Here is a 27884-nt window from a genome sequence, read left to right as displayed (position 1 = left end):
ATGACAAATTTAATTAAAATAGTGGAATTACACTATGTAAAACAGCTAAACAAACAATGATCACAGCTAAAACTGAACAACGAAACTGAAATTACATTGGTGAGAACATCAGCTTGCAGTACATTTTTGATCTGCCAGGCAGTACACAGTTACCATGTGTTCTGGTTTGTTTTGTGCAGACTACACACACACACACACAATCCTTACTAAAATAATGTACCTTATCCCTCCAGACCAGTGGCCAGCTGTGCAGCAATATCCTCTACTGTTTCTCCTACTTAACATGTAACTGGTTTACTGCTTTGTGTGTGTGTGTGTGTGTGTGTGTGTGTGTGTGTGTCAGAGAGAGAGAGAGAGAGAGAGAGAGAGAGAGAGAGAGAGAGAGAGAGTGTGCCTGTGCGTGTGTGCGGATGAGCATGTAGTTTAAAATTAATTCTGGAATAACAAAGTTAATGACTGTCAGTGTCTCTGCCGATTTACACCATGAGTGCAAAAACAAACAATTCGTACAACTACAATTGTACATGCTGCAGCTTGAAATGCATACAGAGTGCAAGTAAACCTGCATATATGATTTTCTTTAATTTTACACAAATATTGTCAGCAAAACAGTTAATACTAGCCATTATAGAAAACTATGTTGCTCTTCAGTCAAACTAGTGTCTCAAAATTGTGTTCCCTCCTTACAAGTGATGAACTGGGAGCTTTGATACAATACTACATTCACTTTACTGCACCTCTCAAACAAATAATACTCTATTTATCTTAGTTCTAACATTGTAAATAAACAGGAATGACTGAAGATGGTGTCTTTATTTATGTATGTATGTGTCAGTAAGTCTAATATGCTGAATCACTTCTCCTGTTTTTGTTCACTGTGAACCATAACTATTCACATTAAGATTATATCTACTTTAAAGAATCTAAATCCCTTACAGTATAATACAGGGAAATTATGAAAATATTGCGCAAATTTTTCTTAAATAAATTTTTAACGTAATTCCTAGTCAAATCTCCTTTCAATAATAAGTAAATACAGGTTACTGTAAACTGCATTCCACACACTAAGTACGCGTCAAAGTATCATCTTTATCCCTTTTCTAAGTTATTTATATCGTTTCAGAACAATTTCTTGAACTCCTGAAAACAATAATTATTTTATTTTCAGTTTACATAAATATGTCTTCAGTTTCCACAATATTTCCCATTCACACAGCATATATTTTATTACGTGCCCACAGACCCCCAATGCCTACAGTGAGGACATATTATCCTACGAGGAAAGTTATTTGACAGATATTCACAATTACCTTTCAAGTTTACTTTCAAACCTTCTGTCTACTAAACTCTTGAGCATAATTGAGAACTCTCACTGTAGATAGTGGCATGATAACCCGCATAATCTACTTCCTATCACTTTGTAGTCCTCACAAAATATACTTGATGCAGCACAAATCTAACACATCTTATTTTAACAGACTATGATTACAGGTTCATATGGTAGGAGAAGGTTCCAAGAGATATTCAAGTTCCATCCCGTAAATAATGCTTAAGGTATTACACATCTAGTCATTCTCTGTCATAATTAAATTAGTGACCAATAAATGTTTCTCCAATGAATATCACAACACTGTAAATAGGTTTATCAAATATGTATTTCCATTAAACGGAATTTTCATGTTACAAAAATTTTCCATATGTGCATCCTGGCACAGGTTTGTTAATTATAAACATACAGATATTTTTACAGGATTCAGCAAAGCTTCCAGATTGTCACTTGTTGCATACGACTGGAGGGCTGTGTTCTCCTAGTACTTTGTCAGCTGTCAATAAATTACATTTATCAGTTTGCAGGCAAAGCTAATGAAATAACTGGCCTTTCAAATTCAAGTCACTACCAAAATTCGGCAACTTCTTTTACTACAGCAATGGTAGCCATATATTAGAGTCAATCTAAAGTATTAAAAAAATATGTCTGTAAGAACCATCCCATGAACACAGAATAAATAGAGTACAACATTACTTAAGTGAGATGATTCTTATAGAGCAAAGTTGCAAAAACCTTCACCCTACACACATAACATATAATGACAATGTATTTTACAATATTTACATTAAGGAAGAGACTGGTGCTGTCCACTACATAACCACTCCTGATATACAATTGGTGAAATGTGACAATTACAGAGATGAGCAAAAGTATTACACCACAAAAACTACAATCGTCAACATTTCAGTAATGACATGAGCAACTTCCCTGACATAACTGTCTTATAATATGGCTACTTAAACACTGAGAATTGTTAGTTAAAATAAACTCATCTACCTTACTTATTCTTTCCTGATTTTCATCCCTACTATAATGATTTAAAATTTTTATTTTTTTTTAAATCTATAGTATTATGTACATTTTATTTCACGATATTTGTCACTATGTCAAACCGACACATACTGAAGTAAAAATGGACATACAGGAAAGCAAGTGTTTTATATAAGGCTCCTTTTGAAACTTTTCGGGGTGTTATTTCAAGCTACAATTATGGAACAGTGAATCTACATTCTTTTGCAGTTTATCTACTCAACTTTACTTATAAAATCCTCCTCATTAATGAAATAGTGCACTGTACAATAATTGTCATTAACACTGCACTCATAATAAGTAAAACTTCTCCAGTGTACTTTAACTGTAATGATATAATGCAATGTGCATATGATGCACAGTTGTTAAATGAGAAGCAGAGAAATGCTGTGAGCTATTAAAGATTGATCCCAAGCCACACAGCAACAGAAATTGCTGGGAAACCTCCATTAAGGTTTCGCTTATATGCTAATTATATTGTATATAAGGAATGATTCATTCCCTCCATACAGGAACAACTCTGTTCCAGCAATTGGAAATATGACCCATAGACCAGATACAAATGGCAGTGACTGGTGGAAAATTAAAGTAAATACAACATTTGCACATACCTACATCCATAAAGGGGGAAAAAAGGGCAAAGTTCCATACACCTTCTAAAACACATAAAGAAGATAAGCTGAATATTTTCTTACTCACACTTTGGCGATAATAATAAACACCCAGATGAAAAGTCTTTCTTTTTCACTCCAGACATTGAGTAATCGTGACATATACACACAGGAAATCACACAAGTTCATTCGTTACCTACTGTATATACTATACTGACAGTATTTGGTAAGGCCTCAGTTTGTGGGATTAACATAAATCTCAACATTTGATGTACTGTAAGATTTTACTGAGAATATTAATATGAGCTCTAAAACAACTCAGAGCTACACACATACATTTTCTGTACCAATGTAGCAATAGTGAACATTTTTTTACTTAATGCAATTACAATGCTTTCACTGTAACATGTTTCTTAAAACTATATTTTTCTGCATGAGCAAAGAAAAGGAAATGACTCATTATGTAAGCAACTTTTTCTATACAAGCTAATTCAGTAATTTGTGGAAGACAGGATGTAAAATAATTAAAAAATGTTCACAAAGCTTTGTATCTTAATACAACACACAAATACATACATTTCCTATTTTTAAAATTCTTCTTTACCTTTTCAAATTACAATTTATGTGTGTATATAGTGATTTTCCTCATCAAAAGTCTGCTATTCTGAAGTAATCCTTATAGACATATTGTAATGCAGTACATCAGTTACAAATGTTAATTTTTTTTCAAATTTGGTGGTCAGCTGCTACCATAAAATGTAGGTAATACATTAAATGCACACAAGTCAGTTCACTAGGGAAACATTTTATCGCCTAGTTTAAGAAGTCATTTTCAATAAATCTGAAAGTAATACAAAGCTCTCACACTCAAGCCTCACAATGCTCACACTTTAAAATATTGACCAGAGGAACACAAAATCAATCCTCTCGTACCCTAATAACTAAAATAATAGGAAACATTCATTAAGAGAGTTCAAATACATCAACTAAGCAACAATGCTCTAAGAAATAAACTGATAAAAATCTGACTAATTGGTGTTATGAGATCGGTGGATACAATTGCAAACAAAATGTTCCGCAGTGTATTGCATTAAGAGCTTTAAAATAGGGCATAGCAGGATGTATTACAGCTAAACATTAATAATAACAAAACAAGTCAGTCACAATGACTGGCTCTCCTTATCTTATGTACAAGCAAGAACGCAAGAGTAATAATGACAACACACAACCTGAAGGCAAGCGGTGATCTACAGAGGCCTGCAAATTTTATACCGTTTGAGACACGAGTCTACAACCACACACACACACACACACACACACACACACACACACACACACACAGAGAGAGAGAGAGAGAGAGAGAAATCTTACTACGTAACACATTATTTCTAATGCTGTTGAAAATATTAAATGCAAACATAAATGTAAGCCCAGCACAAAACACAAGTTAACAGAGCCATGAGATTTTTTTATTCTGCTTCATAGCTAAAAATAATAATTAAAAACATAACATACTGTTAATAGCTACTATACATCTTCACATCGCAATGTCCTCACACAACAGATGAAACACACAAAAATTACAATTAGCAAACCTCTTTCCTATATTAAAAAATAATGATGTGTCACTACTTTATGAACATCAGTATCAGATATTTCCCCATCAGTTAACTTAGTCTCCTACACTAACAGTTACTATGCATCTTGCTATGCCCACAACTTAAGCAGCACTTAAATTTATGCTACAACTATAATGAAGGTGAAATAAGACAAGGAAACGTGTTAGCCAACTGGAACTACAGACATATCAAGAAAGTGTTTTATGAGTTAGGACACAGATAAGGAAGAAGCAATGCAGTAACTGAAAGAAACCAATTTCAGATCTCACTATTTAAACACCAGAAAATTTGAATGCACTGCAGTCTCAGATATATATGATAACTCACCACTAAATATTTTTACAATACATAAATAAAGATACATGCCTTATTAAGTAGATAAATTAACAGTCAAATAAATTTTGTATCAAATGCACTGATTTACCATGAAACTGCCTTCCAGATACTAGGCAGATACCATTATTTTGTGTACAAATCCACTGGCGCACATGTGTGCACGCACGCACGCACGCCCACACACACACACACACACACACACACACACACACACACACACACACACAGAGTTTGAATACAGTGTTCAATCAGTACTAATGAACACACACTTCTTTTGCCACTTGACACGGTTACTCTCTGAACAGGCCTGTCAGAGTTAATACCACATTTTCAAGCAAATATCAAATGACTGTCACACACATTTTCACTTGTTCATTAACACTGCACTGATTGCATGTAATGGCATCATTAATACAATCACATCTCGGTATATACAGAGGCACAGTTCACTATTTACACTTCCCAATTTGTTTATTAGTATTTACCAACAATACGAAATCTTTTATTTTTGACGGTTGCCATCATGATGTGTCCTTACTCTCCCAACAGCCACACTCCTACACACTTCACCACCACGTTTAGAAACGTTAGTTTGTGAAGATTAGTCTGGAATCAAAATTCAGGTATGTTAAGTTATTAATTTGCATTAGGTGCAAACCATACCCCACTCGGCTGCCACATGTGGAAGAGAAGCAACCCAACAACCGGGCGAGAACGAGAATATTCTAGACATTTTCACAATTGGATGCTAGGATGAGGATAGCGTCACTCCCATTGATGGGGCGAGGGAGGTAGTTCAGACGGGTGGGCAACTGTAGAGCTAAAAAAGAGAGAGAGAAACCAAAATGTTAAATTTTTACAACCACACACCATTTAGGTTAATGAACATTCCATTTCATGACTAAGCTCACAAAATGTTCTAGTCTTTCTAACATATTAATCTATAGTTCATTTTATAAGCACATGCTGCATTATCTGCAGTTTACAACATATCTCTTAACACAAACTTACAGCTCAGCCAACCCTCGATTCAACTTTCAGAAAGGAACACAGAATAAACTTTTTCTCTTTGCCCTAGCAGTAAACTTTCAAACAAAGAAGAAGACAAGAAGGATTCTGCCAAACCGAGGACAAATACTCGTGAGCGAGTGTCGTCGGGAGCTGATCGAGCATTGCCTGCACGTGAATAACGTATAGTAAGTACAGGAAGGTGTGGACTGTACCCTCTCAGCATGTCCGGAGTACGACATAGAGCTTTATCGATCATTATCGGGGAAGGGATGAAGTAGGAGAAGAGAAGGCCCTCCAGATGTTTGCCTCTTGTGGCTGTGGTTGCAGCCTTACCTGGCAAAACTCTTGAAAGCTGCAGATTGAGGATTAATGCACAACGGGACTCTACTGGTATTCAGTTGTTCTGCAATAAACTTGTGCATTTCCTCTGTAAATAAAAAAGGAAAAAAAGGTATTAATTGACAATAATTAAATATAACCTGAAAGACAAGTAAATCATATATATTTTCAACACTTAGCTAAAGAAATAATGCATACACTAATACCACATAAAAGAAAAAGCTCACAGCAAGCCTACATTTCCTTCCGATAAACAGCATCTGTTACAGCACGGTTACAGAACAATATAATACACCTATAAAAAAATAACGGAATAAGATGCTGAGAACTGGGTCGAGAGGTATATTAGGATGGAGCAATCTGAGGTGATCGAGGATGTGGGGACCAGAAGGGAGGGTGTTGCGAGGGCTCTAAGAGGGAGGGGGAGAGAAACACGGTGCCAAAGACAGATTGTCACGATGTAGGCAGCAGCAAATTGTGATACGGGGGAGGAAACATCACAGAGTGAAATACAAACAGAATAAAATTGTCACGACGAAGATGACGACAGAGGACTCGAAATGGGATGGAAGTAGGTGAGTGCAGAACTGGAAATACCTGCAGCCACAATTTTCACTAACCTCAGCCCTACACACTTCATTCCAGAGACCCGACCCACCACCCACCACCTACGAAACCCTCGTCTGCACTGGCCTCCTAACACCCACCGGTACAACAAAATGCAACCAGCTCCCCTAAAAGACTGAAAATTAATATCCGTCACCAACGATAAGGATGTGGTTCCACACCACAAAATTTCCCCATCACCTCCAGAAAATAGGCATTTCTGACTGCCCAACTTATTTTTCGTACAATCCTACCTCAAAAGTTATTTAAATAACCTATTCTTTTTTGTGTGAAAGATATGGCTAACTGCAAATAAGTTTACACGAGAGTAAAGAAATACAATGTAAAAATTTTAGCTGTTAGGACACACTGTACAATTTTTTATGTTTAAAACTGACAATGGCCATGTGGCTGGAGAAATGTACACCCCTACTACAGCTTTATGACACATTTTTATACAATAATGTCAGTGGTAAGTATCAGGGGATTATTGTTTTTGCAGCCTTAGGAACTTTTGCAGCTTTAGGAACCTCAAGGCAAATTAGGTCCAAAAATTAAAGAAAAAAGGACTGTTTAGCTGTGAAAATCTTGCAACCACTATCAAAATCTGGAAAAATTGGAAAGAATAATTTCTAACATTATATTCAAAATGTCTTCCTACAAGTTTCAGAATGTAATTCATTGCCTTTGGGGGATTCTCGGTCTGGACATGACGACATCTCGGTCTTTGAGGACGATGAAAAGACCTGGAACTACTAATGTGATTCAATCTCTTGATTTTTTTGTCAGTAGAAAGCATTTTTCAGAAAACTACCAGAAAATATAATTTCCTATAAGCCTCTACCATTCCAGGTTTTATCAGTGGGATATTATCCTTAAACTTCAATCGTTTATGAATTATCAGTTGCATCACTACATTTCGCAAACTGTGTCGAGTATACCTTGTACACAGCACGGCAGCTGGGACAGTTTCTTATTCCGTCCCAGTTCTGTCTAAATCAAACAAGTACCGTGAAGTGCTTGAAAGCACCAATTGTTCTTCTATCAGGTATGCCCGATGTAAAATGTTTGTTTTCATCCTTCAACAGACATTTAACATTTTTGGGATGACTACAGGGAACAAACAAGGAATTGTTACACCGTTACTGAAACATATTATTCGAAAATTATCATGAGGACTATGCTACAGCAATTCTTATAAAATTATCTACGTGCAAGAAATATTTCATTTCAACAAATTAAGGTACCAACCGACAGGTTTTATTTGTAATGTTAACATCAAATACCGTCTTCATTTTTTTCTCTCTGCTGGTCATCTTCGTAAGAATTACATCCGCAACAGTTTAGCTGTCGACATGAACAGCATGTTGTTCAAAAATTAATTAGACATGATGTTTTTGGTATGATATAGCTATCAAAATTCACATATGTGTAACCTGGGATTTTTGTGGCATGCGGTGCTACACTCTCTTGCCACAGATGCTGATATGCAGCTAGGCTGGAAAGGCTGTGAAAACTGCAGTTATAAGCAGCAAAAACAAGCAACTTCGACATTTTTCGACCATACATTTCTTTTGGTGTATTCTCCCAGGGTAATTTTCAACGTGTTGGATTTGACCACCCCTTGTGAGGCCCCTAACGGTGTCCTACAATTCAGCAGTGTCAGTTAAATACCCAATATGACATGCACACAGACCCTATCTTACTGTGAACTAATGAAGAAAAGAATCAAGGCTTTGTGGCATAGTGGGATGTTTGTAGGCCAAGGGAATCAACCCAGACAGAAAATACTCTGATGCATTAGCCTTACAAGAACAGCTAAAGAATAACTATTTGTATTGCTTTCAACCACAGAGTGAGCCTCAGATATAAAAAGAACCCAACTTCTTGTGCCGGGAAAGAATAATAAACCTCTTGAGTCTGGTAGATATCCAGGAATTGCGAGAACTACAAGAAACAACACTCGGTATGAACATAAAAATAATGTGACAATCTTTGCAGATAGACAGAAGATATTGGATTTGACAAAGAGGAGGAAGATTCATACATTTAGGTCCACTGAACCAAAGTGAAAATATACTAGTACAAATTTGTTGAGGGCTACTTTAAGTTCTACTAGTACAGCCAAAGAAAGGAGGCTCAAAATGGAGTAGGCGTGGTACTCCACACGAATATCGCTACTGTCACTGATGTTACTTCTATAAGTGCCAAAATAATCAAGTCTATAATAACAACTGGGAACACCAACTTCACAGTAATTCAAATATATGCATCTCAACAAGGCTGGAACGATGAGACAAAGCTACAACAGGAGGATGTCATGATGATGTACCAATTTGAATGCAGAAGATGGAACAAACAGGTCTGGTGGTGAGTTAGTGATGGGGAGCCTATGGAACTATGAATACTGAAGCAGCAAGTTTCCTGCATTCTTGTCTCAGAAATATTTTTGTGATCCACTTGTAGCTCTCCTTGCAGTCCTGTCATTCTTTGTTTTCTCATAGTAGTTTCCTACTCTTATACTATTTACCATCTGGTATTTTCTGCGTCCTATTCTTTTTCTTCCACTCACAATTCTTTCTACAGCATCCATCAGTAAACAATCTCTTCTCATCCAATGTCCAAGCCAACTGCATTATCTTCTTCTGATTAGCTTTAAAATTTCTCTCTCTTCTCCCTATCTTCTCAATACCTCCTCATTTCTCCACTCATTTTATCCCTCCCATCCTCCTCCATATCCACATCTCAAACGTTTCTATTCTTCTTTCTTCTTCTTTTCTCAGTATCCATGCCCCTGCTCCATATAGTGACACGTTACATGAAGCACCTCACCTGTCTTGTTCTCATGTCCCTGTCTATGTACCCTCTCCCTAATAAATGCCTTCTTGGCAACTGCTATACGGGTTCCCACCTTATTACATCTCGCGTCATCCCTAATAATGCTTACCAGACATTTGAAAGCACTAACTTGTTCTTTATCTTCCTGTCCCAACTTTATAGTTGTTCTTACTTTTCTTGCACTTATTGCAATACATTTTGTCCTTTTCTTATAAATTCTCATTCTGAATTCCTCAAAGGCCTTATTTAAATTTTTTAACATTCCAGTCACAGTTTTTTCGTTCTCTGCCAATACCACCACATCATCCGAAAATCGAATACATTCTGTCCTCCTACCAACAGCCTACATTCCTCAAACATTTCTGAATGATATGCTCCAAATATATGTTTAACAGTACTGTAGAGAGGCAACAGCCTTGCCCGACTCCCCTTCCAACTGCACTTTTTGCTGCCATCTCATTCCCAATTTGTACTCACAAGATCACTAGATGTAACTGTGATCCAAAACTTAAAACACTTTTTGACTATGAACTAAAAATGATGAAGAATGCCTAGGATAAAGAAAAAGAAGCTGAAAGAAGATGAGAATAATGAGAGCCATTTAAAATTTGGTAAGACAAAATGTTCCAAGAATGGTCCTGGAAATGTTGAAGAATGGAATTTATTCAAAACATCAATAGTCAATTATGTCATCAAAGTATTTAGCCACACAGATATAAAGAAACAAAGAGATAAGAAATTCCAAGTAAAAGGAGTTGTGGGAGAAAAAGAGAAAAGTTGTGGTACCATCAGCCAGGAATTTGAAATATGCACTAGAAGAAATCAGAAAATAGTTACAATATACTGAAAAGTATGAAATCAGAAAGTGAGGAGATAAAGGCAATCTAAACAGAGAAAGGAATCATTGTCATCACAGGCACACGACAAGCATTCAAGTTACAACACCTCCAATTTTGTTTCTCAGAACAGTAAACAGACAGAAAAATGCAGTTTGTTTTAAAATACACTTGCATTCACTGCGAATGTGTGACAGAGACAGCTACACTGTAAGACACACAAAATTCTAGTGTCAGTGGCAAGAGGGAGGACTGGTTTTGATACTTAGAATGGCGACATTTTCATTGCGAGAACAGGATATATAAATATTTGTTTCTCCATTTGTGTGATACAACATAGACTTTCAGTTCTTTCCAATGATGAAGGACACTATGTGGTTGTTGCTTTGGCACTGTGAAAAATGTGTATACTGCAGGGAGATTACACTGGAAGTGACACAAGTTCCACAGTTTATGTGTGTTTGGTTCATGGGGGGAGGGGGGGGGGGGGGGCTACTGCAGCTGTTATAACTTGAATGCACACCGTAGAAGGAATAACAGACGAGAAGAAGATTTATTTGAAAAAGTTATTGAATGTGGAGAATGAGAAACGCCATGCAACAAGTGCTATCAATTACCTGGACAGAAGCAGAAAATGCCCTGAAATAAATGAAAGGAAGGAAGTCTCCTGGAGATGATCAGGTAACTACAAAAGCAATAAAGGCAGCAGCAGGGACCTATGGAGCACACTGAATACAGCTTAGAATCCTAGGAGTGATGTGAAGAGAAAACTAGGAATGAGAATTAAATACTACTATTTAAAGAAGGAAATAGGTAAAAGGATCAAGTGTACTGATTATATGGGGGTTAACTTTATTACCACGATAATAGGCAGTTCACTTCATTACACTCTACCTAAATATCTTTGAAATATTTCTGGAAAAAGAGGTTTGGAGTTATTGCAGAATCGCAGGGAAAAAAGAAAAACAAAAAGGAGAAACAACTGATCTTATTTTGCACTTGGGCAAATAATGTAAAAATATTGGAAGACTCAGGACTGGTGTTCCTATTTTTGGAGAAGACATAAGACAGCATGCTGCAGTATAAATTATGAGACTGCTTCGAGAAATGGGAAATCCCAAACCCTAAATACAAATATTCAGCATTCTCTGTTAGAGTCTGTTATATCAGTCAATTTCCCCATTTGCAGCCCAGGTATCATCACTAGGACTCTCTGCTTATGTACATTCCTTAGCACGCCACGTGGCTGCGACTCTACCGACCAGCATTCGATATCGCGGTGTGCAGTGATCATAATATTTCAGCTCGTCAGTATATTTTTGTTACGGTTATGTAACTGTTGAAGGTTGTTAACGACAAATGAAAGGCAAATTTGGCAAATTATTACTATTCACTGAAGGAATAAACTTGGGTTCTCTTAATAGTTTGATACTGATGCAATTCACAAATGAATGGAATAGCAGACAATATTGTTCTCGTAGGAGCAGTTTAGGCTTCACTGACTGTTATTACAAATGCAAATTAATTGAGAAATAGGAAATTCTGTTCATGTAAAGCAGATTCAAGACCCACCCATCCAGATTTTGGTTTTCACTAATCATTCCAAGTGAACACTGGAGTAGTTTCCATTAATAATTCACGGAGACACTTCTCTCTTTACTCGCATATAAACACTGTAGAGCTTTCTACATTGGTGTGACTACTAACCAGTTGTCCGACAGCACGAATGACCACTACCAACTGTTGTCGAGAACAAAGTTGACCACCCAGAGACACAACATGCAACTGAGCATAATGTGCTTTAATTTCAGTGGCTGCTTAACAACCCAGGCCATTTGGATCCTTCCCTTCACCAGCAGCTTCTCTGGTAACCCAATGTTCCCACAACCTCGACCCAACAATTTTCCCTTCCTCCATCTCATCACTCCTACCTATTCACTTCCCCACATTAGCCTACAGTGTGCCCCCACTGCTTCGGTTCCAACACCAGTAAATCACTTACCATCCCTCCTTCCAACTTCCCTAGCTGGCAAACGAGCTGCCTCTCTCTGAGCTGCTAGCCACCCATCTCTACCCCTCTTTCTGCCTCCCAACTAGCTCTCTCTCTACCCCCACTAGACACAAACCCCACCCCAACCTTGTCCACATACCGAACTGGAGCACTGGCATTTTGAGTCCAGCGGGCACCATCTAAGGGCATAGGCACGTGTGAGTGTGTGTGTGTGTGTGTGTGTGTGTGTGTGTGTGTGTGTGTGTGTGTCAGTCCAAGTTTGTACTATGTCTTTAATGAGCTCTCCTTTCTATGAGGCACTAGCTTAACTGGATACTGATGAGGTAGGGAAACTGGCTATAAATACCTTGGTGGAACCATTTTGGCATTTAGATGCTTATCTAAGGAAACCTTAAGAAAAGTTAAATCTAGATGGCCAAACAGATTCAATCCTCTTTATTAAGAGTATTTCTCTCTTAATTTAGTTGTATTGTACCACAATACAATGTCATTCATATCACACTGATAACCAGGTCTATGCAAGAATTGAATACATTCAGATTGTAGCAGTTGCAGAGCAAACCACCATTTGGTAAGTGGGCTAGTGCTAATGTCCTTAGTGAGAGCAGTGTATCTTACAGTCTACAGCAGAAAGTACACCACATAATGACAGTTTTCAACAGAAAACTGTAAATGAGGCTTTGATGTGGATTATTACCTTGGTAAAAATGTTTGTTTACTCCTATCTCTAAAAAACACGGTACACCCAACTGCATGTGACTGAGTGAGTGATCAAGCTGAGAAACAGCAAACAAACACAGTTGCATAATGTGAAGTATGTGACATGTTCTACTTGTGTTCGGTAAAAAATCTGAAATATATTCTTCAAGAAATTATGTACAATAACTTCTACAGTACAAATAAAAGCCAGTTTTTAACTTCTAACATTGGAAATGCCATTCCTTCATGACCTGTCCATCTCTCCAACAAGATAAAATACCACACTGGTCACAAAAATACTTAACAAGTGCATCAGAGCAGTTACTCGGTTATTGAAACTGGTGATGTTAATGCCCGCAGATAAGGTGAACTATTCTTCACAATTTTGTGTACTTTTATAGAAATTATAATAAATTTGTTAGTAGTTATCTATGTCATGAACATAAGTATTGCAAAATTCAATCAATGACAATATGTTTATATTTTAATTTACTAACCTTTGACCTGCTGAACAGAAGTCAGCTTCTTCTCCCACAGATCATCAAAGCTGTGGGGTGCAACAGGCTCGAAGTCCGGTGTGTACTGCCTGAGGCCTCCCGGAGTCGTGTAGCAACACTTGCACATGCAGGAGTGGTATCTTAAGCGGCCCTCGTCCAAGTACGGGTGAGCCAGAGCATCACCAACTGTTATTCGTTTGTCCTGGCAACAAAAAACAACAAAATAATGGATTACTGCCATGACAAAATCAATATCTGATTTGTCAGCTACTTTCCGCATTTCAGTAACAAGAAAGGTACAATCAGCAGAGTGCCTAAAACCAGTCCAGCTGATACAAATTTGTTTATCTTCCACACTTTATTACCACAACTGGAAGCAACCCCAAAAAATTTTTTCGACATCAAGGTAACACGTTCCCTTCAAGACAGGTTTAATTTAGGTTTGCTCAGCAAAAAACTTAGTGTTCAGATTTGCAAAGTGCACAGCCACAGAGGAGCAGTCCCCTCGAAACTCAGTATGATCCAGGACTGGACCAACTGAATTACATTCTCTGCCAGAGTTTCGATTACCTCTCGTCGTGCCCTGAAATGAGAAAGGTCCTGCCCACTATACTTCCCACCTCTCCTACAGTGGTATTCCGCCATCCACCGAACCTACACAATATACTCGTCCATCCTTACACAACCCCTGCTCCCAATCCCTTAACTCATGGCTCATACTCCTGTAACAGACCTAGACGCAAGACCTGTCCCATACATGCTCCCACCACCACCTAAATCCAGTCTAGTCACTAACATAACCTATCCCATCAAAGGCAGGGCTATCTGTGAAACCAGTCATGTGATTTACAAGCTAAGCTGCAACCACTGTGCTTCATTCTATGTAAGCATGACAACCAACAAGCTGTCTGTCCGCATGAATGGCCACCGACAAACTGTGGCCAAAAAACAAGTGGACCACCCTGCTGCTGAACACGCTGCCAAACATGATACCCCTCATCTCAATCCTTTCCACCAACACCAGCTTTTCTGAATTGCACAGGTGGGAACTTTCCCTGCAATACATCCTATGTGGCCTCAACCTTTGTTAGTCACTGTTCTCACCCATACAGCCCCCTCCCTCTTCCCATTCCAGCACTACATAGCCGTCATTTCACCACCCCACCCAATCTTTTTATTTCTCTCCTTTCCGTTACTTACCCCCCCCCCCCTCCCCTCACCACCTCCTCTCCTGCCCTCTGTCTAAACTTCAGCACTTCACTGTCTGCTACCCCCACCATACTATCACTCCCCCTCTCCAACCCAACCTCCTCCTTACCCCCACCCAGTCGCCTCTCCCATCGTGCACTGGTGCTGCTGCTCGCAGTGTGGTTTCAGTTGTCTGAGACTGCAGACGTGTGTGCAAGTTGCGTGTGTGTGTGTGTGTGTGTGTGTGTGTGTGTGTGTGTGTGTGTGTGTGTGTGTGTGTGTTTTGCCGACAAAGGCCTCAATGGCCGAAATCTATAATTGTGTGAATCTTTCAGTTGTGCCTATCACTCAGCATCTCTGCTATATGGTGAGTAACAACTTTCCTTTTCTAATATTATTATCGAGTAAAAGTGACAGAGATGTTTCTGAAAGTGATATTTCTGATAATGAAGACAAGTAATGTAAATGACACTAGTGTTGACAGTGACACAAATGAAACAGAGAGTGACAGAGATTTTGCAGCAACTGGTGCAAGTGTTTTCTAAAAAACAAAAGGTAAAATCATGGAAACTGGGAATAAATCACGATAAATCTTCCAAAATTTCATTTTCTGGTTCTAGTGGCATCAGTCCTGGGGTTAAAAGACATTTCTCTCAACAACTAATGCCCTTAGATACGTGCAGAAAAATGGTTCATGTGTCTTTTTGTGGGGATGTAACTGTAGAAACAAATAAATGGGCAACATCTTTAAATGAAATCATTATCGCTTTTGGCTGTTAGAATATTATTTATTGTGACTGCAATTTTGACATATTGCCATCTTCAAGCACTGTGGGATGTTGTGAACCAATCACTAATATAAATCTGTGCTATGCTGTGTAACAGCAGATGCATGGGGTGTTCCGTATATCACACATGTCATAGATACAGCTGGTGAAATAATGATGTAAACACTGAAGTCTAAATTTCATTTAGTAGGCATGGTAACTGGATCACAAAAGCGGTACAGATGTAAACATGTTCACATATCATGAAATTCAGCATATTTTGCTTCATGTATTTGTATGGCCCAGGTGAAGAAGCCAACACTTCAATCATATTGGTCAATAAAAAATCATTTCACACTTCTTTCTTTTCTGACGTCACACAATATAGAATATTCTTATATATTTCTAGGTTCCTTCATTTTGTTAATAACAAAAACCAACTGAACAAGTTGCAATCTATTTCAACCATCCCAAACAAAATTTCCAATGTGTTTATTATCCTGAAGATAAGCCCTTATGTCCCAGTCACACAAGAAACATGGAAATTTGGTAAAGCCACCTTGCTGACCATGGAGCGTGCGTGTTACTTTTAGATCGCCACATATCATCCAACCATGAGCAGAATAGCCTATTTTATTTAGCACTATTTCTAGATTTTCATAGCTTTATTTCATATGTACAGAATGTCCAACAGGTATAGATGCATCCATGTTATCATTGTGTAATAAAACAGCCTTTAAACTAATTTTGGATGAATCAATAAACAGCCTCCAGTCTTCCTTTTTCATCAGACTGGGAATGTCTGAGCAGTACACTAAATCCCCTTGTCGAAAAAACTTGGAAAATTGCTGCTCTCTCTTTCTATACATGTATATGCTGGTTCCAACTGCCAATAAGTTCTTTTCTTTTACTCTAGAGCCAAGCAATTCAGCATTTCCTTTTGTTAAGCCCAGATCCCTGACCAAATCGTTAAGCTCAGTCTGAGTAAACAATTTGGGCTCTAGACTTTCTGTATTACAGTGGAATTCATCATCATCTGGTTCATGTAAATCTGATTGTACATAAGAAAATACATCTCTTGGAATAGAATTTAAATCATCTGGTGGTTCAGGAACCAGCAAATCTACTCCATGCCCTACTGGTTGGATGGTAGACGGTAGGTTAGGGTAGCTTACTATCTTCTTGTTTTTCAAATGATTTCTTCGCTCCCTCCATATCATAGGAACAGCAAATCTAAGGGCTTTTTTTTCTTCTTTTTCGACCATTATCTCAGATCTTCAACACACACATAATATATCGTATGTGGTGACAAACCTTTTTCACAAAGTCTGTAATGTTTCTTTGGTGTTTTTTAATCACAAATTCACCACTTATATAACAAAAACTGTCAGCAGAGTTTTTACAACCACGATTAGACATTGTAGTGAGCACATGTACAGGAAACAAAGTGAGGTTAGGCTGACAGTAAACAAAACACCATCTGTTAACGCAAAACTAATATCGACCTTTTTTTTGCCAGCAAATGTTTTTCAGCAGTGCTACCAGTGTCATCTACATTCATTACACCTTCTTTTTAAATTATTTTAAGTACCATATTGGGATTTCCCACACTAAAAAAAAAAAGATTACATATTTTCAGCAAAAAAGTTTTTCCATAGTTGGCCTGAGTTATTGACAAAATTATTTAATTGGATACATAAAAAAAATCTACTCACCCAGCAGCAGCAGAACACACTTAAAAAACTGTTGTAATAAGCTTCCAGAGCCAGTGGTCCCTTCTTCAGGTAGAAGGATTGAAGGGGAAGGAAGAAGGGTGTAGGAAAAAGACTTGAGAGTTCTAGAAAAAGGGGTAGATTTCGGGAAAGTCACCCAGAACCACGGGGCAGGGGAAACTTACTGTACGGGATGAGAAGGAAAGACTGAGTGTTGGTGACTGCATCAGACAAGATTTGAAAACCTGAGAGCTTAAAGGTGGAAGACAGGGTAATATGCAAGACAGAAATTACTACTAAAACATTGTGCACGAGTTAATAGGAGTGAAAAGCTACGTGCATTGTACGTAACAGAGGTGGGCGATGAAAAATAGACGGGAAACAAAATGAAAGATGTAGAAAACTAAAATGGAGTGAAGCAAAGAGTAGTTAACGGTGAAGAAATGATGAGATAGAAGACATTAACATAACTTAAGGCCAAGTGGGTGGCGAGAACCAAGGATATGTTGTAGTGCTAGTTCCCACCTGCAGAGTTCTGAGAAACAGGTGTCTGGGAGAAGAATCCAGATGGCACATGTGGTGACACAGGCACCGAGGTCATGAATGACATGTTGTAGAGGATATTGTGAGTTGCCGATATACATCCTCTGCCTGTGCTCATTCATCGTAATTGATAATTTGGTGGTAGTCATGCCATCGTAGAAGTCCAAACAGTGTTTACATAATAGCTGGCATATGACGTGTCGTTTTGTTTCACAGGTGACTCTTCCTTTGACAGTATATGTTTTGCCAGTTACAGGGCTATTATAGGTGGAGGTAGGAGGGTGCATAGTCTTGCAGCGGGGACGGTCACAGGGATAGGAACCACAGGGTAGGGAGATGGGTGCAGAAGGAGCGTAGGGTCTGACAAGAATGTTGCGGAGATTGGGAGGGTGACAGAAAGTTCTTCTAGGTGTGGTGGGCAAAATTTCAGACAGAATGGATCCCACTTCAGGGCACAATTTTAGGAAGTCAGGGCCCTGTCAAAGTAGCTGATTAACTCATTCCAGACCAGGATAATACTGAGTAACAAATGGTGTGCTCTGAACCCGAATGGTGTGCTCTGAACCTTTTTTGAGGAAGGGTCAGCAGTACCAGAATTGGACACAATAGCCCAGGAAATCTGCATTTTAACTAGGCTGGTGGAGTAATTACGTGCAGTGAAGCCATCCTTTCCATGTCAAATGTTCCTCCCATACAGCCTTGGCATTTGTTTGGATGCAGACTCTTTACAGCAATACGCCACCAATCTCACCTCAGCCTTCACTGCACAGAATCAGGTCGAATCAGTCTTTCCTTCTCATCCTGTACGGTAAAGTCTCCCTTGATCCACGGTTCTGGGTGACTTTCCCGAAATCTATCCCTTTTCCTAGACCTCTCCAGTCCTTTTCCTTCACCCTTCTTCCTTCCTCTTCAACCCTTCTGCCTGAAAAAGAAGCCACTGGCTCTGAAAGCTTATTACAACAGTCTTTTAAGTGCGTGTTCTGCTGCCGCTTGGTGAGTATATTTTTTATCTATCCAACTAAAAAAGTTTTATTTTGGTATTATTCTACTGTTTATGTTTATTGCTATAGTATTATTCTGCAGTAGCGGGCTAAATAAAAATTATTTGTTAGTGTATCAGTTCTTACCAGTCAAAATTACAAAAATAATAACTGAAAACTAAAACAATGAAAAACTTCCAGAAGTCTACAAAATCCCCACGTTTTACCTAGACAAAAAATTCTCACATTTTACCTGGATTTCCCAGCTGTCCAGGGGCATATACACACTGAATATCAACAATATTACGGAAAGGATAGATTGGTACTCACGTAAAGATTACATCCTGTCTCACAGACAGGCACAACGGAAGTCTGTTACACATTGAGCCTTCAGCCAAAGGCTTCTTCAGGAAGGAGAACACACACACACATATTCACATGAGCAATCAAATCTCGTCGATACATGACTGCTATCCACTGCAGATACAACATACGCGTTGCACAAATGACAGCAGTGATAGGGAATGGAGCAGGAAATGGGGAGGGATAGCAGGGTATGGGGTGGGGAAGAGTGCAGGGCCAAGATGGCAGCAGAACAAGGCTGCCAGGTGCAATGTCAGGAGAGGTAAGGCACGGGGAGCAGAAAAGGAGAGAAGCAGAGAAGGGGGAAAAGATCGGCGAGTCCACTGACAGACAGCAGCGCACCACGAGTGTGGGGGAACGTGAACAGGAAAGACGGTGATTGGACGGGGGTGAGGGAAGAAAAACTGTCGGTTGGAGGGTGTGTAGATTGAGGCTGGGATAAGTTCGAGAGTGGAGAATGTGTTGTACGAATAACTTTCATCTCCGCAGTTCAGAAAAGCTGGTGGTGGAGGGAAGGATCCAGATGAGCTGGGTTGTGAAGCACACAGTGAAAACAAACATCAGCTGCGTGTTGTGCCATAGAGTGGTCCACTTCGCTCTAGGCCACAGTTTGACACTGGCCATTCATCCTGGTTGGTAGTCATACCAGTATAAAAAGTTGTGCACTGACTGCAGCAGAGATGATATATGATATGGCTTTCTTACAGATAATCTGGCCTCTGATGGGGTGGCGTAATACGTAGTGCTGAGTGGGTGGACTGGGCAGGTCTTTCGCCCAGGTCTTCCACAGGGATACGATTTCTGTGTCAATGGGTTGGGATTGCGAGCGGCATAATAATGATGTTACGGAGGTCAGGTGGGTGACGGAACACAATTTTATGAAGTGTGGGAAGTATCTCGGTTGGGATGTCCTCTATATCAGGGCACAATAATAGATAACCGAAGCCCGGGCGAAGGATGCGGTTCAGTTGTTCCAGTCCGGGCCGATACTGGGTGAAGAAGGGGATGCTCACTCCTGTGTAGCTGATCCTCGGGGATGGTGGGTGGTCGGAGGTGTGTGGGATATGGCGTGGGAAATTTGTTTGTACGCTCTGGGGGATAGTGTCAGTCTGTGAACAGCTTTGTGATACCTTCAGCATACTGAGCAAGGGAGCTCCCGTCACTACAGATACGTCGTCCCCTGTGGCTAGGCTGTACGAGAGGGATTTTTTGGAACGGAAGGGACGGCTGCTGTCGAAACACGGGTACTGTTGATGATGGGTGGGTTTAATGGGGACACAGGTGTAGATGGAGCTATCAGAGAAGAGGTCAACATCCGAGAGACAGTGGCGTGCTGGGGTTGAAGAGGATAAGGGGTGCTGATGGGAGAGGAGGTGTTGAGGTTGTGAAGGAATGAGAATAGGGTGTAAGGGCCCTGAGCCCAGATAGCAGTTATCCTTACAACACATTCTTTGATCCTGAACTTACTCTGGCCTCAATCTATCGTATCCTCTACTGTCCCCACAACTTCCATCCAACCGTTTCCATTTCCTCTGTCCTATCGCCTCATCCCTATTTGGGTCCACTCACCCTCATTTGTGCACTGCCAACACACCCACTGATCCCTTCCCCTTCTCTGCTCCTCTCCTTTTCTGCTCCCCATTCCCCCCCCCCCCCCTCCTCTCCTGGCAGCCCTGCCTGGACACCATCTAATTCCTGCACGCTCTGCCAGACAGCAGCCTTGCCTTTCCCCACTCCTCCTTCCCCAGCCCCACCTCTGGCTGTCGCTTTCGTCCAACGTGAGAGAGAGCTGCACTCCAGAGGCCAGAGGTGGCAGTCACGGGTGCACGGGGTGCGCCCACTCGTGCGAATGTGAGCGCATTTTATTTTCCGAAGAAGGCTTCGTTCGATAGCTCATCTATAATAGCCTTTTCATTGTGCTTGTCTGCAACTCAAAGTAAGTCTCATTTAATCTCATCTTCATATCAAAGAAAACATTAGTCAGCTTGAAATCAGGCAAGAGCACGGGTCTGTTCTCTTGCCTGAAGATTGAGGAGATGAGTTTTGTTCGAGAAAGCCCTGTGACATCGGCGCATGGCACTTCGTATTTAGTTGCTAAATGGGCAGTTGAGGGGTTAAAAATCTGTTGTTGATTCTGCAGTAAGGTGTGTTAAATCAAAGCACGATTTTTGTGGCTTGTTGACCATTGCTGTACTTATAATTGTCCTGAGTTGTGTTCGAGAACATCTTAGACTGCAACCAGATTGCAAGAAACAATGTTCTCAACAATACTAAATGCATGCCGAAAAACAAAAAGTATTTAAGCTTATCCACTTCAGATGTTTATGAACCTGTGACCGTTTATGCAATATAAATAAAGAAAACTGCAACCAGTCATTTTTCTGAAATAACATTTTCTTCATTAACTAATTTTCGAATCTTTTCAAGCTCATCTTCAGATTGTGCACAGGAGGTTCCACAACTATTACAAAGCATACTGTTGGGTTTGGCTTTGTGACAAGATGGAACACGCTTTAACGCACCACAGTGAGTACTGTTTATACGGTGATTTGGATGCAAAAATTAATTTTGTATTTACGGTGACAGAATGGATGGCTTTGTTGTTAATATTGTATCCATCTACCAGCTTCCATTGCGATTGACAATATGTAACACATATGGTGAAAAAGCTGAGTTTTCAGTCGCATGCTTCAGCTGCTGTCGATCCGTGATACATTTTCACTGTGTTGGATCTGTCAATTAACTGTTAATAAATCTTGCTGATGAACAGTCACCTTTAGAAATTGTTCTGGTGGTCCAGCTACTCAGTTCCACACCATGTACAACTTCTTTTTCTTCTGTACTTCAATCCTTGCTGGGTGATACTGAAATGTTAGATCACGAAGACTACTTAAAGCTACTAAATAAACCCCAAACTCTCATTTGCACTTCTCCCTTCAAGTCTCACAATGACAGATCTCAATGATTGTAATTCAAAATAGTTTTAACACAACATTACCATATTCTGACTTACTCCGAGCTGTCCATGACACCACACACTTAGAGGGCTAACGAGAGAGAGAGAGAGAGAGAGAGAGAGAGAGAGAGAGAGAGAATGTGAACCACACACACACACACACACACACACACACACACACAAGGTCTGGAAAAAAATTGCACTTTGCGATAAATGCGAAACAGATATGAATTCTGCCTCAAAATGTAAAAACGCGATATTACCTAATAAACATTGAAAATATTTCATAGGGAATTGTACTCAGATGCACTATTTTATCAGAGACAGTTTGAAATATCTTTATTTTCTGGATATAAATAACGAAAATTTAACCAATTTTCATTTACTGATATTGCACATCATTTGCAAAGCCCAATTTGGAAAAAATGTACACAAGAAAAAGGACATTAAGTTTATTCCATCAGCATCTAGTTTGACATCATTAACAAGCATGCATGTTGTATCAAAGCCGACAGAAGCCACACATCGCCTTTTGTAATTATTTGAGATGCTAAACTGCAGTAGCCATTTTGCAAACAACTAAAAGGAGCAACTCATTATTTCTTCAGTTGGTATATTCACTGCAGTTTTGGAAGCTACTGACGTCTATTTTCTTTGGAGGTGTGAGCTTTTGGACATAATGACTTCAGGATACAATGTGTAAATGATAAAACTGGTGATTTGGGCAGCAACACCACAGTGGCCCAGTAAGGCATTTTTATTATCATTTTTGTGGAAAAACAAATGTCAGTCAAACACTGTAAAATGATGACAGTGGTCCTTTGTCTGAAACTTCTGACTTCCTAATATTTCTTTATGTAAACATTGCTGCCGCATAGCAGAATGATACAATGCCAATGTTAAACTGGATGCTAGTAGAGAATTACCTTCAGAAATGAAAAGCTGTCAAAATTAAAGACTGAAATGATTAACGCCAAAGCATATTTTGACACATATTGTCTGTACTGTTAACCAATTACACGTATCATTGAAGAACTGTATCAGTGTGTCTGAAATTGTTCTAGTACCAGTAGTTTATTAGTCAGGATTATCAAATCTGATCTTCAAACACACTTTTGAGATTATCAAGCTCACCAGGGAGAAAAAAATTGTAGCAGTCTGATTTATTTGCTATGAGATATCAGGGAAGTCATTAATTACCTGAAAATACCAAATTAGCTTTTTTTGTTTCTGTGTATGTGGTGGTTACACTATTTTTTGTTTTTTCTTGAATACCAGTTTCAGGTGTACTGAGCTGACAATATTGCAAATGGTTCTTTACATCTGTAAAATACAAAGTATTGTGAACATTACTCATCTGACATTTTCAACAAATTTTAAATGTTGCACAGTACATTCACTGCAGTGGCTAAATAGTGATGAACACTGGATTGAAGAATTTTCTATTATGTACATTGCCATTAGTTGTGCCCTAAGTTTTTGGGATAGTGATGAGCAAACAATACAGTCATTTGAAAGTTAAATTTAGCATTAAATGTCACCAATGACTTCCCTGATGTCTCAATGCAAATAAGGCTGACTGGCATCTGTCCCTCTCTGTGATGAGATAGAAAATCTCGATAGTGTATCTGAAGGTCAGACTCAATAATCCTTACTTTTTGTATCCCGCCTGGAAGGTGGCGCGTGGGTCTTCTCCTGCAAACTGAAGGGTAGGCCGAATGTAGGAACTGAGTAGGAGCAGGAAAGGTGAAAATCTCTGCAGTACTGCTCTTAGAAATGGTTTTACTATATCACAATATTAACTGAATACATAACTTTGCACTGAGGTGCACCCGTCGTGTAAATAGTACACAGTCTCAACAGCAAGCCAACACCCTCGGAAGTTAAAATGATGTTTCTAGGCCATCTGCTTGATCAAATGGTCAGAATCTGGAGCGGAGCTCGCAGCGCTCTCCCGCTCCGGCTAGAGTGCGCTGTCGTCGGTGTCTGTCGTAGTGCCAACCTAGCAGAACGCACCTACGTTGTGGCATTGTAGCTATCGATACCACATTACTAATAACCTACTAAAACAAATTCAGACACACTGATGCAGCTTTTCTAAGATATGTGTAACCGGTTGATAATGAGGAGCATATTTGTCAGAATATGCTTTGGTGTTACATATTTCAGTCTTTAATTTTAACAACTGCATCATTTCTGAAGGTAATTACCTACTTGCGTCAAGCTTAAACACCGGCTCTAAACCATGCTCCTACATAGTGGAGATTTTCACATTAAAAAAATATTAGACTGTCAGTAACTTTGAACACAGTATCCGTCACCGTATAACAGCAGCTGACTTGACTGAGCCACAGAGGCATTGCTACATCAATTGCTAGTTTTAACATTTACACATCGTATTGTGGGCTCATTTTGTCCAAAAGTTTGCAGGTTCACATTTACAAGGAAAATAAAGAAAACAAGAGCTTCCAAAATTGCAGTGAATACACCAAATGAAGATATAATAAGCTGGAATGAAATTTCCACTCTGCAGCAGAGTGTGCACAGATAGGAAACTTCCTGTCAGATTAAAACTGTGTACCTGACCAAGACTCGAACTCCGAACCTTTACCTTTTGCAGGCACATGCTCTACCGACTGAGCTACTCGAGCACGACTCACACCCCGTCCTCTTCACAGCTTCTCTACTGCAGGTACCTCATCTCCTACACAGGAGCTCTCCTGCGAACCTCGTGGAACTAGCACTCCGGGAAGTTTCGTATCGGCACACACCCCAACTGGGTCAATCCAAATATGAAGTGGTCCAATAAAAATTAAGTTGGTTGCTTGACCATTTTTAGATATTTTAATTTTATTATATGTGATTACCCTATAACTGAGAAGTTCAAAACAGGTTTAAAAAAAAAAAATTACCTTTCACCTTTACTGGATGGCGGCCATTTTTGTTTGAAAGCGCGCGATAATGTTTCAGGTTAGAGACGTTACCAAAAGTATGAATATCTCTGCAGTGGATTAAGTTACAACATTGCAATTGTGTTTTTAGAAAAGTGTCCTCTACAACATTGTCTATTACACAAAATACCCTAAATTCAAAAATAACCAGTCAAAATTACCTCCAAAGTTTGGTATCTAAATTTTCAAAAATCCACTTTTTAGGCCTAAAAATAACAATCAAGGAATGATTTATGAGAGTCTATTTTTTTCCTATTGTTAGATATCATACACAATTGGCCTCATATAGAGCAAGAACACTTACAAATGTTTCCTTAATTTTTTATGAATTTTTGAAATTTGAAAATTTTCATTTTTTGTAAAGTTTGGGGTTAGTTTTCTCAGCTGGGTCTGAATATAGAAATATGATTTTTGCACAGTTTGTACACCTATATGATAGCTACGTAATGTAAAAATTCCAACACTGATATGAATTTTTGAAAATGAGGAGATAATTCACATTAACCTACAACAGATCTTATGGCTCTTGCCTGCTCATGTGTGATATTGGCAGGATATAATCAATTATTACTGAAGTAAGGTACTGAATTATATACAAAAAGTGAAAACATCACTGAAATTAACATTTATATTATTTTGACATACTTAAAATAAATATTTTCAATTAACATCCTTCAAGATGCAACTGTTCCTAAACCTGGTGGTGAATGTTAAGAACACTTATTTCTTGAGTAAGCTTCTGTGATATAGAATAAGACCTTCCAGTTGTCGTGGTAAGTTCAAGAACTGAAAGTTTCCTTAAAACATTTTTCATTGGTATCCACACTTTGTCACTAGTCAATTTCTTGAACGATGTTCTTGGGCCAGCAGGGTGGTAAAAATGCACAAAAACATCATTTCTTCAGTTGAAACTTCCAGGCTGAGAGGCCGTGGTCGATGTATAAAATTTCCCCCTAACGTTTCATCTCCATCTGCGGGAGACATCGTCTGAGGTCGTCTGGCTACTGCCACTGAGGCTCCCGGTACCCTCACATTTATAGAGCACATAGAGGGCACCACCATTCGTCACGTGATGCCGACGGTATGCCTATCTTTGGAAAGTGTCATCATTCTCGATGAAGAGTAATCAACTGTCATTCTGCTGGCACGTCGACATCCATATTTTGTCTAACTTTAAAACTTCCTCTTTTCTATTAAAATCATTGTTTTCCAAACTTATTCTTTCAACCTCTGCAAGCCACCACTGTCCATCATACACACGTGCCACTATGTCATTCAACGTTAAAAACAGAGATGTAATTTTACTGACAATAATTCCCATACATTTCGGTTTCTGATGTTACATAGCATCGAACTATGTTTTCTGGAATGCCAAGGAATTTGTGGAAATTCCTTGTTCCTTTCATTGCTAGCCTGTACAGTTTTCAAATCTGGTTTGAAGTGTTGTTTTCATATGCAGAACCACTTCTTCTTTCTTGATCAGAAAATCGGTAATGCCTTTAATACTATCCTTGCAAAAGACATGCACATGTCCTGTACTGTGAGAATTTTGCCTGTGGTTGGTCTTTGTAGGCTGGCTTTACTTACTTCATGTTTTGTTGTACCTCCTACTCCATCAGATGCGTTTTTACCATGGCAATATGCAAAAAAAGGGCCATTCAGCCTCCAACCCAAAGTCTACTTTGTGGTTGCACAGATTTGAAAAAGTCTTTCTGTTCTTATACTGACTACCACTTCCATCTGAAAAGTATATCAGCTTCACCACCTTGGGAAAATTTTCGTTTATGTAATTTATTACATACTTTTGAAACACATGTACAGCCAAAGTGTTGTGCCCCACGTAGTCACTTAGAATGCAAATTGAAGAACTGCAAACTTCATCTTTCTTATTTTTAAAGTAGAGAATTGCAACCTGAATCACAAATGTAAAATTTTCTGCAAAATCAGCAAGCATTATGCATTCAGTTTCATTAAGTTGTGCCTTTTTGTGCTTCAAAAACTTACTTTGGATTTTAGAAACATAGTGGTGACTTTTGAGTTTTTGTAAGTTATCAATTAAAGATTCCAAGTACTCTTCCTGATATTTAACCACTGTTTTCATTTCCGCACTGTCAGTTGTGACCCACTGTTTGAAGGTAATACTATCTGGCATTCCCTCATCACATTCATGAAACAATTCAATAACAGTTTCCTTACCACGGCATTTATTACACGAACTCATCATGCAATCATAACTGTTAGTGTCACAGACCATTAAATCTAGTAACTCTTTGTAGTTAAGATCACTGAGTTTTGCACCCGCAATAATCAGCTTGACGTTTAGATGATACAAACAACATATATGGAGTGTGTCCCTGAGGATCCATCCGAAACACACCACTTAGGGCAGAGCTCTCAAAATTATGACCTTCCAATTTTGCATTCAGTACGAGAATTTTTGAAAGCTGCATAAAGTTCACTTAAATCTGACAGCACTAGTCGTTTCTGCTTTGTTACTTTAACTCAATTTATAACAACTCTTTTGCTATCTTTGCAACCTGGGCACATTCTGCTGTTTTCATCACCTCCAAAAAACTTCTGGATCTTTTTAGTTGTTTCTTCACTTATGCCTACTCCTTTCTTCTTTCCTAAAACTGGAAGAATGCCTTGCTCTTTTACTAA

At 39.0% G+C, this 27884-nt stretch overlaps 1 protein-coding gene across 2 annotated transcripts in view; it reads right to left on the bottom strand.

The window, feature by feature from the left end:
* Window positions 1-301: 301 nt before the first annotated feature.
* The window catches only part of LOC124589659 (serine/threonine-protein kinase NLK-like), a 443634-nt gene continuing 416051 nt past the window's right edge, over window positions 302-27884 (bottom strand). The window contains exons 8-10 of one of the 2 annotated variants that reach the window (XR_006976165.1): window positions 13764-13965; window positions 6150-6364; window positions 302-5746 (exon numbers count right to left, since the gene is read on the bottom strand). Coding sequence is in view for 1 of the 2 variants with exons in the window: in XM_047131572.1 (XP_046987528.1) it covers window positions 5692-5746; window positions 6271-6364; window positions 13764-13965 (351 nt within the window). In the remaining variant the exon portion in view is untranslated. The remainder of the gene's footprint in view (window positions 5747-6149; window positions 6365-13763; window positions 13966-27884) is intronic. The other variant, XM_047131572.1, reaches the window with a different exon arrangement.

Source organism: Schistocerca americana, unplaced genomic scaffold (genome assembly GCF_021461395.2).
Source record: "Schistocerca americana isolate TAMUIC-IGC-003095 unplaced genomic scaffold, iqSchAmer2.1 HiC_scaffold_72, whole genome shotgun sequence".
In the NCBI taxonomy this organism is placed as follows: Eukaryota; Metazoa; Arthropoda; class Insecta; order Orthoptera; family Acrididae; genus Schistocerca; species Schistocerca americana.
Note: the sequence above shows the minus strand (reverse complement) of the source record. Positions and strands in the feature narration are given on the sequence as shown.